Source organism: Balaenoptera borealis (genome assembly GCF_965194805.1).
Source record: "Balaenoptera borealis genome assembly, chromosome: 1".
Classification (NCBI taxonomy): Eukaryota; Metazoa; Chordata; class Mammalia; order Artiodactyla; family Balaenopteridae; genus Balaenoptera; species Balaenoptera borealis.
In genome coordinates, this window is record NC_138860.1 from 177,396,875 (window position 1) to 177,415,764 (window position 18,890).

The window sequence follows — 18,890 nt, forward strand, 5'->3', positions numbered from 1 at the left end:
AGTAGGTATGATTGTTCTCTCTGTTTTACAGATGGGGAAACTGAGGCATGGAGAGGTGAAGTAGCTTTCCCAAGGTCACACAACTAATAAATGGCAGGGCTGGGTTTTGAACCCAGGCAGTCTGGCCCCAGAGTCTGGGTTCTTAGCCCCATACTACTCAAGTCTGGGAAACGTTAGTGATCTGTGTGGAGCTGCCTGGCCCTGAGCCCTGGCCGCCAGTGGTGCCGGGAGCACAGGAGATGGTGGGACCATTGTCTGGGGCTGGGCTGGGAGAATGAGGCGCCAGGCTAGCCCAGCTGCTCCGGGCTTCAGGGGAATGGGAAGGGGGGAATCAAGGCCGTCTCCCTGTGGCCTCTGGTCTGAGCATCTGGGCACCCAGGGGCAGGGGCTGAGGGCACAGGGAGTCCCAGCTCACTGACTTCTTCCTGTGCCCCAGCCCCGGGCGGAGCCCCACCCATCCGCATCGAGACCTCCTCCTCCCACGTGGCCGAAGGGCAGACCCTGGATCTGAAATGCGTGGTGCCTGGCCAGGCCCACGCCCAGGTCACATGGCACAGGCGCGGGGGCAGCCTTCCCGCCCGGCACCAGGTATGGAGCCTGGAGAAAGCAGGATGTGGGCATTCCCACCCCACTCCGTCGTCCCCTGCCCGGGAGGGAAGGTGGCCCCAACATCCGGGGCTTCAGGAAAATGGCAGCGGGAGATCACTGGGAGTCAGGAGTTCAAGAACAGGCTGGGCATGGAAGGGCCGTCGCTGGCTGCCCAGCACCTTGGTGCAAATTAGAAAAGGACACCTCTTGTTCAAGACACTGGACTTTCTCCTGCCAGGAAAAGCATAATAGTAAACATACCCCACAACGTCTAATGTCAAAGGCATCCACCTTTGGCAGGAGGCAGCATCCGCAATGGTACATGACAGTCCTGGGGTACAGGTATAGAGGGCTGGGGCGTCTGACGGCCTTGGCCACCAGCCCCCCGGCTCACTCTCCCCACTCTCGCCCCACCCTGGCCAGGTCCACGGCCCCCTGCTGAGGCTGAACCAGGTGTCCCCTGCCGACTCTGGCGAGTACTCCTGTCGAGTGGCCAGCAGCTCGGGCACTCTGGAGGCTTCTGTCCTGGTCACAATCGAGGCCTCCAGCCCAGGCCCCATTCCTGGTGAGTGACAGGAGCAGTGGGCGGTTCTGGGCACAGGCTTGGGGGCCCCTTCCTGGCCTTGCTCCTCCTGCTGTCCAGCAGGACTCTAGCCCTTGGCTTCAGGAAGGTCCTCCAGCCCCTCCCCCAACCACTGGGGACCAAGGTCACACCACGGCATCTCGGCCCCCAGGGGACAGAGACCCTTCTTAGGTCAATGGTGCTCAGCCATGTCAGTCACTCTCAAGCCACTGCACCTCCAGGAGGGCCAGCTGGCACTCGGTGCCACCGCCTTAGGTCTCTGCCTGCACCCCCGGGGCCGCCCCTTTGTCACCCACCCATTGTGCCCACAGCCCCAGGACTGGCCCAGCCCATCTACATCGAGGCCTCCTCCTCCCATGTGGCCGAAGGACAAACCCTGGACCTGAACTGTGTGGTACCCGGGCAGGCACATGCCCAGGTCACGTGGTACAAGCGTGGGGGCAGCCTCCCCGCCCGGCACCAGGTACAGGGGCCAGGGATGGGGAGGATTCAGGGCAGGCAAGTTTTGGCCTGCAGTTGCCTTCTGCATCCCAAACTTTCTTCACACAAACCCTGGCATGCCTGGGGACCCCAGGGGATAAAATACTTTGCGGGGAGGAGTTCAGCAGCCTGGGAATTGAGAGACCTGGGTTTTTCTCCTGGCTTTGCTGCTGAATCATTTCCTGCAGCAGTTTCCTCCTCTGAAAAGGGGATGGAGTGGACTTGTAGGATTCTGTGAATGAAGCTTCCTCATCTCCACCAGCTGGAGCCCTGAGCTCCTGAGAACTCTTGGGCACTGGCACAGCCGGGCTTGGGGACTTGCCCTGTCCCGAGTGCTCTGGCACGATGGCCACCCTCTCCTCACTCCGACAGACCCACGGCTCCCGGCTGCGGCTCCATCACCTCTCCCAGGCCGACTCCGGAGAATACGTGTGCCGTGTGGTTGGCAGCTCGGGCCCTGAGCACGAGGCCTCCTTCACGGTCACTGTCCCGCCCAGTGCAGGGTCCTCGTACCGTGAGTGAGGCGGACGCCACGGGCAGGGAGAGGCGGGGAGACACTGGGGCTGAGGCGGGGGGAGGGGAGGCGGGGGAGCCCCACCAACCCTGCTGAGCCCAGCCCTCTGCCTCCGTCCTCCCCCAGGCCTTAGGAGCCCTGTCATCTCTATCGACCCGCCCAGCAGCACCGTGCGGCAGGGCCAAGATGCCAGCTTCAAGTGCCTCATCCATGATGGGGCAGCCCCCATCAGCCTTGAGTGGAAGACTCGGAACCAGGAGCTGGAGGGTGAGCCGGGCAGGGTGGGGGGCTGGAGACGGGTGTGAATGCACGAGGATCACCACTGGCGGCTGGGCAGAGACGACCATGGCACCAAACTTTCTGTGTGACCCCGGGTAAAGCCCTTCCCCTCTGGGGACTTGGTGTCCCTATCTGGATGGTGAGAGGGCTGGACCCAGGAGTCTCCAAGGACTTGTTTATCAACCATCCGTGACCCTGTGAGCTGGATACACCCAGACTGGAGGGGTCGGGGCCATGGGGCACTGGTGTGCCTACTGGCAGCGCCAAGGCAGGAGGACACCCTCACTGACCACACCCTCCTTGATGCCAACCCCGCAGACAATGTCCACATCAGCCCCAACGGCTCCATCATCACCATCGTGGGCACCCGGCCCAGCAACCACGGTGCCTACCGCTGCGTGGCCTCCAATGCCTATGGTGTGGCCCAGAGTGTCGTGAACCTCAGCGTGCACGGTGAGGGCCTTCAACCCCGTGGGCTCTGGCTTCATGTTTCCAGCCCTGATTCCGAGCTCAGAACCTCCAGGCTTAAATCCAGCCTCTGCCACTGCCTCCCTCTTGGGCATTCTCCCTCTCTGAGCCTCGGTCTCTACATGGGTGCAGTGGGGAGACTAGTGCCCACTGGCAGTTACTGGTAAGGGGGCTGTGACAGTGCACGTGACCAGCAGAGCCCTGCGTGTGCATCAGTGGTGTCATTCCTCTGGGCAGGGCCCCCGACAGTGTCTGTGCTCCCCGAGAGCCCTGTGCGGGTGAAAGTGGGAAAGGCCATCGCCCTGGAGTGTGTCAGTGCTGGGGAGCCCCGCTCTTCTGCTCGCTGGACCCGGATCGGTGCCCCCGCCAACCTGGAGCAGCGGGCACCTGGGCTCGTGGACAGCCACGCGGTGCTGCAGGTGATGTCAGGGGGGTCTCACCTCTGGATCTGAGGCCCAGTCAGGGCCCGTTCTTGAGCAGTTGCCTGGAGGAAAGAGTGGTGGGTGGACAGATGGGTGACGAGTTGGTGGAGAAAGGGAGGGATGGGATAGGTGGATGATGGCTAGATTGGAAGACGGTCAGGAAGAAAGAAGGAAGGTGGAAGGAGGAATGGGTAGAAGGATGGGTGGTTGGGTGGGTAGGTGGATGGATGGATGGATGGATGGGTAGATGGGTGGGTAGATGGATGGATGGATGGATGGGTAAATGGGTGGATGAGTGGATAGGTGGGTAGATGTATGGATGGATGGATGGATGATGGATGCATGGACGGGTAGATGGGGGGGTGGATGTGTGGATGGATAGACTAATGGGCTATCTTGAGTGTGAGCCCTCAAGCATCCAGTCAAATAGGAAAGCTAAAAACAAAGGGACGGGTAGAAGAAAGAGGTGAAACCAAGCCAGAGGGCTGATGCCAAAGTCCCCCCTCAGTGGCCCCATAACCAACATCCTTGCTTCTTCCAGATTTCGTCAGCTAAACCATCAGATGCAGGCGTCTACGTCTGCCTAGCTCAGAATGCACTGGGCACAGCGCAGAAGCGAGTGGAAGTAATTGTAGACACGGGCACTGTGGCCCCAGGGACCCCCCAGGTCCAGGTAGAAGAAGCCGAGCTGACTGTGGAAGCTGGACACACGGCCACCCTGCGCTGCTCAGCCACAGGTGTGGACGGGGGCTGGCACACAGGGCAGGCAGAGCAGCGGGCCCTGGGGCCTGAATTTAGACACAAGAGACCTGAAGATGATGTCATGCTCAGGAAGGGGGCTTTGCTGCTGGCAATCTCCCAGTGATGGCTGAGGTGCCCACTTTGTGCCCCCCATGAAGGAGCAAGCTTACCCAGGTCCCTTCCTGACCATCCCACCCCCAGCCAGTCCTGGGGCAGCCCACCAACCTCTGCCACTCCACTCCACAGGCAGCCCCACGCCCACCATCCACTGGTCCAAGCTGCGCTCCCCGCTGCCATGGCAGCACCAGCTGGAAGGTGACGCGCTAATCATCCCACGGGTAGCCCAGCAGGACTCGGGCCAGTACCTCTGCAACGCCACTAGCCCTGCCGGGCACGCTGAGGCCACCATCGCCCTGCATGTAGAGAGTAAGGCCCTCGTCCACCCTCCTCGGGCTACCCTCTCCGCACTGCATGGAGGTCTGAGCCCCCCAACCAGGCCACACCCTGGACAGAACTCCAGGAACCCCATCTGGAGGGTCGCATGCACCTCAGGCCCCGGAGCCTGCCCTAACCTAAAACCCACGTCCCCTCCTGGGACCTTGGCTTCCCTCATCCCCAGTCCTCTGGGCTCCCCGTTCAGCTTCCCTGGTCCTTTGGCAAGTCGCCAGGGCCCAGCACCTGCTCCCATCCTGACCTCCGCTCTTCGCCGCCCTGACCTCTGTGTCTCCAACCCCAGGCCCGCCGTATGCCACCACAGTCCCGGAGCACGCCTCGGTGCAGGCAGGGGAGACGGTGCAGCTCCAGTGCCTGGCTCATGGGACGCCCCCACTCACCTTCCAGTGGAGCCGTGTGGGCGGCAGCCTCCCTGGGAGGGCGACCACCAGGAATGAGATGCTGCTCCTTGAGCCTGTGGCCCCTGCGGACTCAGGCCGCTACCGCTGCCGGGTCACCAACAAGGTGGGCTCAGCTGAGGCCTTCGCCCAGGTGCTGGTCCGAGGTGAGCAGCCCCAGCTCAGGCTGGGCAGAAGGGGGTCAGCTTTCCTCCAGGCGCTTGTCCGAGCCTTTCACTTACCCCTCAGCTGGTGCCGGGGGACCCCCACCTGGGGCACAAAGACTCCCCTCCACTACCCTAGCTGGAATGCCTTCTTTTCCCCCAGGAAGACCCCAGTCACTGTGTTCTCAGCAACTCTAGCTCTCACTGCTGCATCCCTCCCTTGGCATTGACCTCACACTGCCAGAGGCTATGTTTACATGAGTACCCCAGCCTGCCTCACCTGCCGGATGGACGATGCTCAGGGCAGGGCCTGGACCCAGTCACCTCAGCAGCCCCGGGCTGGTCCACCACAGCACCCAGAACGGGCTGTGTAAATGCTGGATGGTGACAACAATGAATCTGTGATAGGGCAGCACCCACCCCCGATGCCCAGGGTTTCAGTGGGTCTCCAAAGAATCCCACATCTCCGTGGTCTCCTCAAGAGCCTGGACTGAAGTGAGCCCAGGTCCTGGGTTCAGTGCACAGCCCGATCACTTGATAGTTGTGTGACCTTGGCCAAGTCAGTGAACCTCAAGCCTCACTGTCTTCATCTGGTAAAGTGGAGAGGACAATGCCAGCACATAGTCTGACTTAGAAAGGGACACATATGTAGAGCCCGTGGCACCTAGTAGGCACTTGGTAAATGGTGATAGTATGCATTTGACCCACCCTCCCGTATGTCCCCTGGACATTAGGTGCCTTCACCTGGGATCCTCCTGTATGTATGTATGTATGTATGTATGTATGTATGTATTTATTTATTTATTTATGGCTGCGTTGGGTCTTCGTTGCTGTGCGCGGGCTTTCTCTAGTTGCGGCGATTGGGGGCTACTCTTCATTACAGTGTGTGGGCTTCTCATTGCGGTGGCCTCTCTTGTTGTGCAGCACGGGCTCTAGGCATGCAGGCTTCAGCAGTTGTGGCACACGGGCTTCGTTGCTCCTTGGCATGTGGGATCTTCCCGGACCAGGGCCTGAACCCGTGTCCCCTGCGTTGGCAGGCGGATTCTTAACCACTGCGCCACCAGGGAAGTCCCTCTCCTATTTTAGACTAGAGCCAGAATAGTCTTTGCTGTCCTTCCTTCAGATGTCTGAATCTTTCCAAGGCCGACCCCTCCCGCTCTCGCCTTGGGCTGCCCTCCCCTCCCGAAGGCCAGGAGCTTCTGGAAGCACAGCCCAGCACTCCACAGGCTCTTACTTGTGTTGATTGAATGACTGCACGAGTGAGCAGATGAATGAATCTGCCAATGAAAGGTCTCTTTTCCCTGGTCAGAGAGGCAAACAGGAGAACGTCCCCTGAATGTTAGGATGGGGGTTTCCTGGGTCCTGGAGGGGCTTCGGGGATATCACACATACACACATACACACACACACACACACACACACGCACAACCTCTTACCTGTCCCCGCAGGCCCCTCCGGCTCTCTCCCCGCCACCCCCATCCCAGCAGGATCCGCGCCCACCGTTCAGGTCACGCCACAACTGGAGACCAAGAGCATAGGGGCCAATGTCGAGTTCCACTGTGTCGTGCCCAGTGACCCGGGCACTCAGCTCCGCTGGATCAAAGAAGGGGGTCAGCTGCCTCCCGGCCACAGCATGCACGATGGGGTGCTCCGGTGAGTGGGGGCAGGGGCAGGACTGAACTTGGGCATCCCAGCCCAAGGCACCCAGTGGGGCTGTTAGAATACCTGTCCTACTGGGCTTAGCATGAAACAATGGCCTTGGGCAAGTCACTTCACCTCCCTGAGCCTCAGTGTTCTCAGCTGTACAGTGGGTTATATGAGACCAGAATGAGATAACCTAAAGCACTTAACACAGTGCTTAGCATGTAGAAGGCCTTCAGTAATCAGTGGCCCATGTTCGTATTATTGTTAAAGGGAAGAGAACAAGCTCTGAGGCCAGATATATACATATGACCCAGATCTCAGCTCTGCTACTTGATAACTGTGTGATCTGGAACTCTAGACCACAAGGTCTTGGTCTAAAATGGGTGTGGTGACACTCACCCTGACTTCCTACCTACCTCCCATGGTTTTGGGGAGACTAGAAGTTTACATCGTGTGCTGATACTTGACGGCTTTTAACTCCCACACAATTACAAAGTATTCTCACCAATTGTTTTTATTCACTGATGTCTTATTATTTTTTTCTTTACAGAATCCAGAACTTGGACCAGAGCTGCCAAGGGACGTATGTTTGCCAGGCCCATGGACCATGGGGACAGGCCCAGGCCAGTGCCCAGCTTGTTGTCCAAGGTAGGACGGTGGCTTCAGGCTTCTGCTAAGAGCAGGGGACAGAGATGAAGGGCACAGGGACCATATTCCCCAAGAAACCCCTTAAATGTGTACAAATAAAGAGAATTATTCGATTGTGTCTTGCTTTCGTCTAGCACAGAGTGAGGGGGCTTGACAAATATTGCAAGGGAGGGGGGAAGAAGGGAGATGGGCAGAGTGAGTGGGTGCTCAGACAAACCAATGAGAATGACTGCGGATGCACAAGTGAGTAAAACGAATGAACAGAGAGCAAACAAGTGAGCGCGCTAATGAGCGGATGCACGAAAAAGCGAATGAAATGCTGAATGCCTCGGGCTCCAGTGCTCACCTATTCTGGGGCAGTCTGCGGCCTCTCTGAGCCCAGGCCTGCAGCAGGCTGGCCTCACTCGGTTCTGCCTCATCCTCCCCCAGCTCTGCCCTCTGTGCTCATCAACATCCGGACCTCCGTGCAGACCGTGGTGGTCGGCCATGCCGTGGAGTTCGAGTGCCTGGCCCTGGGTGACCCCAAGCCTCAGGTGACGTGGAGCAAAGTCGGAGGGCGCCTGCGGCCTGGCATCGTGCAGAGCGGAGGCATCGTCAGGATCGCCCACGTGGAGCTGGCTGACGCAGGACAGTACCGCTGCACTGCCACCAACGCCGCAGGCACCACCCAGTCCCACGTGCTGCTGCTCGTGCAAGGTGAAGGCTGGCAGGGACCTCTGCGGGGCCGGGGAGCGTGCAGGGGCTGCTCTCACGCCATCTCCTGCCTTACCTGCGCTGCTCCTCCTTCCTGCTCCCTTGGGGATTTTCAACTTGGTGTATTTAGGGAGCAGGTTCCATAACAAGCAGGTGCAGCAGGGGATAGCAGTGAGTGTTCCTCTGGGGCAGCTGGAACTTGCAGGGAAAAGCTATGCCATGGGGCATCAAGAGGAAATCAGATAAGTAGTCTTCACCCGCTGGAGCTCTGCTCTGATGAGGGAGACCTACAGCTCAGTCTGATGGCAGAGACAGCACAGACACAGAACAGACGAAAAGACAGGAAAACATGGACAACAGATGATGCCAGGCAGACACAGTCTGTGTGTTCTTCAAAGGCTGTTCTTTTTCACCCCAAGCCCTATGACTTGCCCCACACTTACCCACACTGCCCTAGTACCCCCTTTTCAGGTCCCCAGAGGGCTGCACAATTTTCCACCCAGGTGTGTTGAAGAGGCTCGGTCTGTGGAGTCAGTTGGACCTGTCCCTGAGCCCTGGCTCTGCCTGGTTCCACCTGTGCAACCAGGAGTGAACGGCCACAGTCTCCTCAGCTGTGAAATGGGGACATAGTGCCTCCCTTCCAGGGATGGCATGAGGATTAAACGAGTCAGGACACAGGCTGGGCTCACAAACGGTTGGTGTCATCAGGTTGATGGCCTGTGTCTCCTCCTCCCCTCTCAGCCCTGCCCCAGATCTCAATGCCCCCAGAGGTCCGTGTGCCCACTGGTTCTGCAGCTGTCTTCCCCTGCATGGCCTCTGGCTACCCCACTCCTGACATCACCTGGAGCAAGGTAAATGCTAGGCAGGGAACCAGCAGGCGTGCCTGAGGGGCAGGGACCAGGTCTTCACCATCTCGGTGCACCCAGGAGCTGGCCCAGGCTTGGCCCAGAGTTTGCGCTCCATGTCTGAGGGTGGGCCCCAGGCAGGGATGGGAGACAGGCCCCGTGGAGGTGTGGGCCAAGGCCAGGGTTCAAAGTGCCAGTGTGTTTGCAGCTGGATGGGAACCTGCCGCCCGACAGCCGCCTGGAGAACAACATGCTGCTGCTGCCCTCGGTCCAGCCCCAGGACGCAGGCACCTATGTCTGCACCGCCACCAACCGCCAGGGCAAGGTCAAAGCCTTTGCCCATCTGCAGGTGCCAGGTGAGACCACACACCCCGGGATAGGTGGCACCCTGCCCGCCACCTTGTGGGTGGCGTCTTGAACTGTGCTTTCTGCCTGCAGAGCGGGTGGTGCCCTACTTCACGCAGACCCCCCACTCTTTCCTGCCGCTGCCCACCATCAAGGATGCCTACAGGAAGTTTGAGATCAAGATCACCTTCCGGCCCGACTCAGCCGATGGTGAGCAGGGGAGGAGCTGATTGAGGAGACCCGGGGCTGGGGATCTCCGAAGTCACTGCCATCAGGGTATGAGCCCTGGCAGCCCCCAGTCCTCAGCCTTCCCTGCCCCAGGGGCTCCAGGCCGGCCGGGCCTCCCCTCTGGCTCTCTCACGCCTCCTCTTCTCCATTCCCTCCTCTGTGATACCTGCACCCAAACCTCCCCCGGTCCCTCTGCCATTGATGCAGCAACCCCCAGTCCTTCTGCCCCATCTCCCTACTCCTGTCTCTGCTCCTTCGTCCTTTTCCCCATCTCTCACCCTTCCCTCCTCTCTCTCTCTCTCTCATCTGTCTCCTCCCACCTCTTACGGGTCTCTGACTTTCACTGTCCAGGCCTCCTTCTCTACTCGGGTGAGTCTCCGCCTCCCTCTCCTCCTTCAGGTAGACCCTGCAGTGTAAGTGAAGCAAATTCAGCTTCTTTCCAGGGGCTTCAGCAAGGCCATTCTATTTAGGGCGCCATCCTGAGAGTGAGACGCCCTGGCTGTGTGGGGTGTGCCGGAGGGAGGGACAGCAGTTAGCGAGGGGAAAGGCTCACAAGTTTGGGCCATTTGTTCCGGGGCTGGGCAGACAGGGAGCCCGTAGCTGGACGGGAGGCCCTAACACAGCTGTGCCCGCCCAGGGCTGCTGCTGTACAACGGGCAGAAGCGGATCCCAGGGAGCCCCACCAACCTGGCCAACAGGCAGCCCGACTTCATCTCCTTCGGCCTTGTGGGCGGGAGGCCCGAGTTCCGGTGAGACCCTCGCCCTCCCGGTTTACAGGGGAAGGGGGGCTGGGGGACTAGATTGCGGGACTTTCGTCAGGCACACACCACCCTGGGCTGAGTTGTACGACGGAGGTTCTGAAAGAAGGAGGAGGTGTGGCCGTTACCCTCGGTGACCCCCATGCTGCCGGGGTCAGCACAGTGCGCCAGCCGGGTGGCGGAGGAAGCGGCCTCAGACTTGCACACAGTTGCGGCAGAAATACAGCGATGCTGAGTGTGTCCTTCCAGGGCGGGACTGCTGCAGGCCAGAGTTCATTCATTCAGTTATTCATTCAACAGTTTTTTGCTGAATACCTACTATGTGCCAGGCACTGATACAAACAAAACAAATCAAGTTCTGGCCCTTGTGGGAATGTATATTCTAGTTGGGGAAGACCAGCCACAAACAAAGAAGGAAAGAAACAAGGTCATCTCCGAGGGAGGAGTGCTCAGACGAACAGTGAGGCCAGGTGCTAGGCTGTAGGGCCTAGAGCCAGGGGCACTTGGAGCCCCGGGGGCTGCTCTGAATAAGCTCCCAGGGAAAGAGTGTAGGAGAAGAAGAACCCCTGGGGTGGGGCAGGGATAGGGTGAGCTGGGGGTGGTGATGGGGCGAGAGCGCAAGGCAGGGAGAGGAACTGGAGCAGGATGGCAGGGAATGGCGTCGCCACCTTTGCCCAGCCCGGGCTCCCTGCCCAGCCCTTCCCACAAACCCCATATCCGCTCTCTCCCGCTCTGGCCCTCCCTCCCACCCCGCGGAGCAGGTTTGATGCAGGCTCAGGCATGGCCACCATCCGTCACCCCGCACCGCTAGCACTGGGCCAGTTCCACACCGTGACCCTGCTGCGCAGCCTCACCCAGGGCTCCCTGGTCGTGGGCAGCCTGGCCCCGGTCAACGGCACCTCCCAGGTGAGACCCAGCCCCGTTCCTCTATTCCTAGCCCCTCCCCACCTCCGCTCAGCCTCTGCCATTCCTGACTTACCCCCTGTCCAGGGCAAGTTCCAGGGTCTGGACCTGAATGAGGAGCTCTACCTGGGTGGCTACCCCGACTATGGCGCCATCCCCAAGGCAGGGCTGAGCAGCGGCTTCATAGGTGAACCCCCTCCCCACCTTCAGCCCTGGCCAGACCTCACCTGGCTGGCAGAGCACCTGGGAGGGCACTGCAGGGCGTGGGTTGGAGCTGGGCAGGCCTCCCAGCACCCCTGCCTTGGCTCATCCTGCCTGCCCGCCCCCCCCAGGCTGTGTCCGGGAGCTGCGCATCCAGGGTGAGGAGATCGTCTTCCACGACCTCAACCTTACAGCGCACGGCATCTCCCACTGCCCCACCTGTCGGGACCGGCCCTGCCAGGTAACCCCACACCGCACACTCCCGGCCGCCCAGGCCGCTGTCCTCAGCCATGGCCGGCCCTGGTGGGGAGTGGGGAAGGGCCAGAGTGCTCTCGGTCTGACTTCCGGGGGCTGCTTTGCAGAACGGGGGCCAGTGCCAGGACTCGGAGAGCAGCAGCTATGTGTGTGTGTGCCCGGCTGGCTTCACCGGGAGCCGCTGTGAGCACTCACAGGCCCTGCACTGCCACCCAGGTGTGTAACCCACCCTCTCCATCACTGCCACTCCGGGCTCTTCCCTCTGCCCGTTGCTGTCCCGTCATATCCACCCCAACTGCTAACTGTACTCACCACACTCTCTCCGTCTTTCCCGAGTACTTAACCACTCTTCCTGGATTCAGACTTCCATCACTGCCACCCTAATACCCACCATGCCTCCCATCTCTGCTACCCAAGCACTCGTCCCCCCTCACTGTACCCGGACACTCCCCCCAGCCCCAATCACTGCTCCCTGGTACCTACCACCTTCCCATCTGTTACCAAGGCACTCACCCCACTACCCACCACCCAGGTACAGTCTTTCAAGAACAAAAGAGTCACTCGTTCACTCCCCGCCTTGCTCTCTCCCTGCCCAGCCTCTTCTGGCCCCACCCTTGCCCGAATCCATTCCTCCTCCCCGGTCTCCCGATGCAGCACTTGCAGGCTGGCCTGGCCCTAAGTAGCCAAGGCCCCCGAGGTGCAATAGGTAGAGCCCTGGCATCAGGACCCCACCGTCTCCCAGGCCACCTCAATGTCCTCCTCATTGGCCTGTGTGTCCCACAGAGGCCTGTGGGCCCGACGCCACCTGTGTGAACCGGCCCGACGGCCGAGGCTACACCTGCCGCTGCCACCTGGGCCGCTCAGGGATGAGGTGTGAGGAAGGTAAGTGGAGCTGGGCCTGAGACCCCCAGGGATCCCAGTAAGGATGGGAGAAGCTGGGCAGGGCATTCTGGGGCCATGACGGGCCCTATGGATGATAAAATTACTCCAGAGCCAGAGGGCCTCAAAGTCACCTGGCCAAGCTTCTGCCCAGCCTGAATCCCGTACACAAGGGCCCCAAAGGGGAACCCCATCTAACTGGAGATCCAGCCTGGTCTGTAGCGCTGGGGGCAGGGTGCTTCTAGGCTGTTGCAGCCATTGCCCAGCTGGTCCCGAGCCTCTAGGACTGGAGAGTGGGGTGGGCAGGGGTCCCAGAGGAAGGCTGCATAGTTGGAGCCCTCCCAGGACTCTGGCGTCCCCACTGCCCTGGCTGATCTGTGGCTGCTGCAGGTGTGACTGTGACCACCCCTTCCCTGTCGGGCGCGGGCTCCTACCTGGCGCTGCCTGCTCTCACCAACACGCACCACGAGCTACGCCTGGACGTTGAGTTTAAGCCGCTGGCACCTGACGGAGTCCTGCTGTTCAGCGGGGGGAAGAGCGGGCCTGTGGAGGATTTCGTGTCCCTGGCGATGGTTGGCGGCCACCTGGAGTTCCGCTATGAGTTGGGGTCAGGTGAGCACCGACACCAAATGCAGTTGAGCTGTAGGCACCGAGCTCCGTGCCCCCCTGGCCCTCCACACCCCCGGGAGGCGGGAGGAATAAATTCTGAAGTCAGACCAACCGGAGTCCCGTGTTCTTCACGTTGCTTCTCTGCGTGTGACCTGAAGCGAGTCTCTAGACCTCTCGGGTTCCTCTGGGACACTGGGGGGCTGAAGGAGGTTCCCTGTCTGCTCAAGTTCCTGTAGGGGGTGGGACAGGGCAGAGGGCCATCCGTGTGCTAACCCTGCCGGCGTCCTCCCCAGGGCTGGCCATTCTGCGGAGCTCCGAGCCCCTGGCCCTGGGCCGCTGGCATCGCATGTCCGCAGAGCGTCTCAACAAGGACGGCAGCCTGCGGGTGAACGGCGGGCGCCCTGTGCTGCGCTCCTCACCCGGCAAGAGCCAGGGCCTCAACCTGCACACCCTGCTCTACCTGGGTGGTGTGGAGCCGTCCATACAGCTGCCCCTGGCCACCAACGTGAGCGCTCACTTCCGCGGCTGCGTGGGCGAGGTGAGCGACTTCCAGACGGCAAGCGGGGAGGGCGGGGTGATTTCCCTCCACCTGCAGCCAGCCCAAGGCGCTTGGGATCAGAGCCTCAGTTTCCTCCTCTGTAAAATGGGGATAATTACACCTGCTTTGAAGGTTGTAGTGAGGAGGGACTGCACTGATGGATACTTCTGGCGCACAGTAGACCCTCGACTTTGGTCCTCCCCCCAGACCCTAGAAACCCACGTTACTGCTCCAGTTCCAGCCTGGGCTCCCAGCTACCCTCTGCTGCAGTCTTCTCTCTGCTGGTACACCCGTGCGTCAGCCTCCTGCCTTCTTCGAGTCCCTTAGTGTCCCTATGCCCACAGGTGTCAGTGAATGGAAAGCGGCTGGACCTCACCTACAGCTTCCTGGGCAGCCGGGGCGTCGGGCAGTGCTACGACAGCTCCCCGTGTGAGCGCCAGCCTTGCCGCAATGGTGCCACGTGCATGCCCGCCGGCGAATACGAGTTCCAGTGCCTGTGTCGAGACGGCTTCAAAGGCAAGGGAGCCCGGCCAGGCACTGGGAGGGAGGGGTGGGGGGTGGTCAGTGGCCGCTCCAGCCCATGCCCACTCGCCTCTGCCCTGGCCCAAAGGAGACCTCTGTGAGCACGAGGAGAACCCCTGCCAGCTCCGTGAGCCCTGTCTGCATGGGGGTACCTGCCAGGGCACCCGCTGCCTCTGTCCCCCCGGCTTCTCTGGCCCTCGCTGCCAACAAGGTAACTGCCCCAGCTTCTCTCCACCTCCCCCTTGGGGCGCTGGGGCCTGACACAGCCCACCGACTGGACCCTGCCTCTCCCCACAGGCTCTGCATATGGCATAGCGGAGTCCGACTGGCATCTTGAAGGCAGTGGGGGCAACGGTACGTACTTGCCATGACCAGCCAGAGGAGCAGGCTTGTCCCTCCCAGGCTTTGGGTCCCTCAGCCCCTCTTCCAATGACCCCACCCCTCCATCCTGGCCTCTGAACAAAACAAGCCCAGGTGAGAGGCTCCCTGGGCACAGAGAGACAGAATAAGAAGAGCACAGCCGCACCGAGCTGGGTCCTGCCCTATGCTCACTGCCTAGTGACTTTGGGCAGGCCCTTGAGCCACTTTCACTTCTGTACCCTCCTCTGTATTCGTGCATTCCAGCAACAGACATGTATGTGTGCCCATCCTTGCCCTGGGAGCAGTAAATATAAGATGCGTAAGGCAGGACCCTCATTCTCAAGGATTCCACAGTCTGTTTAAAAGCAATGATAATGATTTGTAAAAATGAATATTTATTGAACATTTACAGGCCCTGTGCTAACTGCGTTATAGATACATATTTTATTTATCACTAATATAATAGGAGAGGTAGTGGCATAGTGGATAAGAGCCTGGGTTCAAATCCTAGCTCTACCACTTACTAGCTGTGTGACTTGGGTGACTCACTTAACCTCTCTGTGCCTCAGTTTCCTCACGTATAAAATAGAAAGAAGTAACATCCTTCCACAAGGCTTCGGATAAAATTTTGTGTGAGAGTAAAATTCTTTAATGTATTTTAAATGCTTAGAACAATGTCTGGTCCAGAGTGGGCACAGAATGTTAGCTTTTGTTAATATTATAGCAAAGACATAGGGTTGTTACAAGAATCCAGTTAAAAATTATGTTTGTAGCTGGATGTGAAACTTCCTGCATGGTGACTGGCAGATAGTAGGTGCTTGGTAACTGTTAGCTGCTAACTTCATCAGCTGGTGGAGGGTGGCAAAGTGTCGCCTACCCTGGTAGCTGCCAGGCCCCAGGGGCCAGCACTGGTGTGGGATGGCTTTGAGCAGGTAGGGCTGGGGATGTTATAGCCACACACACAGTGTGGACAATGCAGCCGAAAGGTCTAGGTTGCCATCCAGGCTTCCCACTTCCTGGGCAAGTCACTCATCCCTGAACCTGTCTTCCCATCTGTAAGATGGAGGGAGTACAAAGGTTAAGAACCGTTTATGTGCCACTGACCTAGATGACCAGCTGCCCCAATTTGCTCAGGACTGAGGAGCTTCTGGGGACATGGGACTTTAAGAGCTAAAACCAGGACAGGACCCGGCAAATAGGGATGGTTGATCACCCTACCTGGACCCTACTGACTGCATAGAATGAAATACATAGGATTTCAAAGGAAATCAATTGTTCTGAAAGAAGGTTATCAAAATATTTGAAGTTTTTTGCGTCTTTATTAACGCATTAAATACAAGATCTAGTGTTAGGGTTAGGGTCGTTAGTCCCAACAGCTACCACAATTGCAATAAGCATAAACAATGTTTTGAAATATTTGCAGCTACTGTAATGCAATAAGGAAATCTTCTATTGGTGACTGAGTCACAGGCCCTGCTACTCCTTCAGTGTGTTGCCTACCTGCATAACTAAAGGAACTGCCAACCTTCAGGGAGAAGTGAGCAAGGCTAGAACTGTAATGTTTTCGCAGCCAAGTTCGCAGGCCTCTGAATTCTGCCCCCAGCCCCCTTGGGTCTCCAGGGACTGCAGGTTCAGAGCCCTGCAGTAGTACAGGTCAGGGTGGAGGTGGGGTCAAGGGCACCGATGCGGGATGGAAGCTCCATGCGGGTGAGCAGGTGTCCCAGCATCGCCCCCACTCCCGCGACAGATGCCCCCGGGCAGTACGGAGCCTACTTCTACGATGACGGCTTCCTCGCCCTCCCTGGCCGCATCCTCTCCAGGAGGTGAGAAGAGAGTCTGTGGGCCCAGGGTGGGGAACGGGAATCTGGGACTTCTGCCCTCTCACCCACTTCCCCCGCACCACAGTCTCCCTGAGGTGCCCGAGACCATCGAGCTGGAGGTTCAGACCAGCACGGCCAGCGGCCTCCTGCTCTGGCAGGGCGTGGTAAGTGTGGACGTCCCGCCCAGGATCTCAGGGTTCCCATCCCCCTGGTGGCCACAGAAGTGGGAGAGAGGAAGGAGGAGGCCACAGCTGTCGGCAGCCCCCAGAAACCCTGTGCTTCTCTGGCAGGAGGTGGGAGAGTCCAGCCGAGGCAAGGACTTCATCAGTCTTGGGCTTCAGGATGGGCACCTTGTCTTCAGGTGGGTCCTGGCACCCGACCCTTCCTCTCCCTTCCCTCAGCCCCCTTACCCTTCAGTGGCTTCCCCTCCGGTCAGCCCCATGCCCCCCCCCACAAGAAGCTGCAGCGCCCAGTGCCCCAGCTGCACGCCACCACCACCGTCCCACACCCCCTCCAGTCCTGACCCCTGCTCACACCCTCTTGGGCCTGTGTGACTGCAGCTACCAGCTGGGCAGCGGGGAGGCCCGCCTTGTCTCTGAGGACCCCATCAACGATGGCGAGTGGCATCGGGTGGTGGCACTGCGGTAAGGGAGCCCCCCGGGCACTAGGGCGAAGGGCCCAGAGTCCTGGACTGGGGCAGGACGGCCCCCACCATGCGCAGGGAGGCAGGCTTTGAGCTCTGGGGAGACAGAACTTGAAGCCAGGGTCAGGGGAGAGCCCGCCAGCCCAGCCGGAGCACAGACTCCCAGAGCAGGACAGAACTCCGTGGGGGGTGGGCGCACAAGCACCCTAGGGGAGGGATGAAGCCTGGGTGGGGTGCTAGGAAGTTGTGTTTGTGAGACCAGATCTCTCATCCAGCAGAGGGAGGGGCAAGAAAGAACTCTGGGAGCGGGGGGCACACTGCTCTGACTGAAGTCTCTGTAGCAAAGGGAGGGGGCTCTCACTGGGTTGAGAAGGACAGGGGATCGGTGGTGAGGGGCCTGACCCCGTTCCACTGCAGAGAGGGCCGGAGAGGCTCCATCCAGGTGGACGGAGAGGAGCTGGTCAGCGGCCAGTCCCCAGGCCCTAACGTGGCAGTCAACACCAAAGGCGGCATCTACGTCGGTAAGTCTTGAGCTCGGGCCTCGGTGCAGGCCTGGGGCCGCTCCTCCAGGTGGGGGAGGGCCCGGGGCTCCGGCAGAGCTAGAGCACGGGGTCTTCCTCCCCCCCACCTCCTGGAGCTGACAGGCCCCGCCCTCTCCCTTCCCCACAGGTGGAGCCCCCAACGTGGCAGCGCTGACCGGGGGCAGGTTCTCCTCGGGCATCACAGGCTGTATCAAGAACCTGGTGCTGCACTCTGCCCGGCCTGGCACCCCGCCTCCACAGCCACTGGACCTGCAGCACCGCGCCCAGGCGGGGGCCAACACGCGCCCCTGCCCCTCGTAGGCACTGCCTGCCCCACACGGACTCCCGGGCAGTGCCCCAGCCCCACAGCGTCGACTATATTATTATTAATATTATTATGATGAATATTTTGTAAGAAACGGAGGCGATGCCACGCTTTGCTGCTACTGCCCTGGGCTGGACTGGAGGGTGGGCACGCCACCCCACACACACAGACACACCTGGGCAAAGCCACAGGCTGCTGGGCAGGGCGGGTCGCGTGGGAGCAGGTGCCTCAAAGGCTCACCAGGACTTGGGGTCGGGCACGGTGGCTGAGCAGGCTCAGAACTGCCCCCACCAACAGAGCCCCCCAGGGTAGTGCTGGGCTGCCCGTTTCGTCAGCCCTTGGGCAGCCCTCATTTCTACAGGAGCCAACCTCGGCTTCCGGCCTGGAGCCTCACCAGCTACCCGGGGCCGAGGGCATCGCAGTGGCCTTCGCCACCCTCCTCCGGGTTGGGAAAGCTCTTTAGTGCTAACTGTGGTGCAAAAGGCAGCTCACCCCTGGGCAGGCAGCCCCCAGCCCTGCCAGCCCATGTCCCAGCCCCCCTCCACCTCCGCCTAGCCAGCCAGGCCACCTGCCCCTGGCAGCCTCCCCCCTCCCACCAAGCCCTCCTGGCCTGCATCCCTCCCACCCCACACCTAGCCCAGGGCCGCTGCCCTGAGGGGCTGCAAGAGAAAGCCCACCCCAACTCTTACCAGGAGCTGCTACAGGCAGAGCCCAGCACTGAGAGTGTCTCCCTGCCTGCGCCAGGCCACGTTCCCCCCACTGATCTGGAAGTGAAGGCCCAGGGCACATGGGGGGAGGAGAGCATTGGTGGTCGGAAAGAGTTAATGCCTTGGGTAGGGGAGCCGGGACTCATGACTGGGAGGGACAGGAAGGGGGCATGACAGCCCTGCCCCATCTGTGGGAGCCCGAGGGCCCAACTGGGGGCAAGCGCCCTCCCCACCAGCAGCCCCCAGATGTGGGTCCGGGGCGCCTGGCCTCTGTGTCCTAGAAGGGACCCTCCTGTGGTCTTTGTCTTGATCTTTCTTAATAAACGGTGCTATCCCCGCCAGGGCTGTCTCCTGTGTCTTTGACTACGACTGGACTC

General features: G+C 60.2%; 1 protein-coding gene across 8 annotated transcripts in view; it reads left to right on the forward strand.

The window, feature by feature from the left end:
- HSPG2 (heparan sulfate proteoglycan 2) overlaps positions 1-18,854 on the forward strand; it is a 101,694-nt gene extending 82,840 nt beyond the window's left edge. For 6 of the 8 annotated variants that reach the window (XM_082372267.1, XM_082372268.1, XM_082372269.1 and 3 more), the window contains 33 exons: positions 437-588; positions 1,012-1,153; positions 1,483-1,634; positions 2,024-2,165; positions 2,292-2,432; positions 2,763-2,897; positions 3,150-3,331; positions 3,876-4,071; positions 4,322-4,501; positions 4,812-5,072; positions 6,518-6,722; positions 7,264-7,361; positions 7,791-8,057; positions 8,796-8,905; positions 9,108-9,255; positions 9,338-9,454; positions 10,110-10,221; positions 10,992-11,136; positions 11,221-11,320; positions 11,466-11,575; positions 11,697-11,805; positions 12,373-12,471; positions 12,859-13,080; positions 13,371-13,615; positions 13,960-14,131; positions 14,226-14,348; positions 14,435-14,491; positions 16,245-16,320; positions 16,403-16,481; positions 16,608-16,678; positions 16,878-16,961; positions 17,378-17,481; positions 17,630-18,854. In XM_082372267.1, coding sequence (XP_082228393.1) covers positions 437-588; positions 1,012-1,153; positions 1,483-1,634; positions 2,024-2,165; positions 2,292-2,432; positions 2,763-2,897; positions 3,150-3,331; positions 3,876-4,071; positions 4,322-4,501; positions 4,812-5,072; positions 6,518-6,722; positions 7,264-7,361; positions 7,791-8,057; positions 8,796-8,905; positions 9,108-9,255; positions 9,338-9,454; positions 10,110-10,221; positions 10,992-11,136; positions 11,221-11,320; positions 11,466-11,575; positions 11,697-11,805; positions 12,373-12,471; positions 12,859-13,080; positions 13,371-13,615; positions 13,960-14,131; positions 14,226-14,348; positions 14,435-14,491; positions 16,245-16,320; positions 16,403-16,481; positions 16,608-16,678; positions 16,878-16,961; positions 17,378-17,481; positions 17,630-17,802 — 4,709 coding nt within the window. In that variant the 3' untranslated portion in view covers positions 17,803-18,854. The remainder of the gene's footprint in view (positions 1-436; positions 589-1,011; positions 1,154-1,482; positions 1,635-2,023; positions 2,166-2,291; positions 2,433-2,762; positions 2,898-3,149; positions 3,332-3,875; positions 4,072-4,321; positions 4,502-4,811; positions 5,073-6,517; positions 6,723-7,263; positions 7,362-7,790; positions 8,058-8,795; positions 8,906-9,107; positions 9,256-9,337; positions 9,455-10,109; positions 10,222-10,991; positions 11,137-11,220; positions 11,321-11,465; positions 11,576-11,696; positions 11,806-12,372; positions 12,472-12,858; positions 13,081-13,370; positions 13,616-13,959; positions 14,132-14,225; positions 14,349-14,434; positions 14,492-16,244; positions 16,321-16,402; positions 16,482-16,607; positions 16,679-16,877; positions 16,962-17,377; positions 17,482-17,629) is intronic. The other 2 variants (XM_082372273.1, XM_082372274.1) reach the window with 1 other exon arrangement.
- The last annotated feature ends 36 nt before the right edge of the window (positions 18,855-18,890 follow it).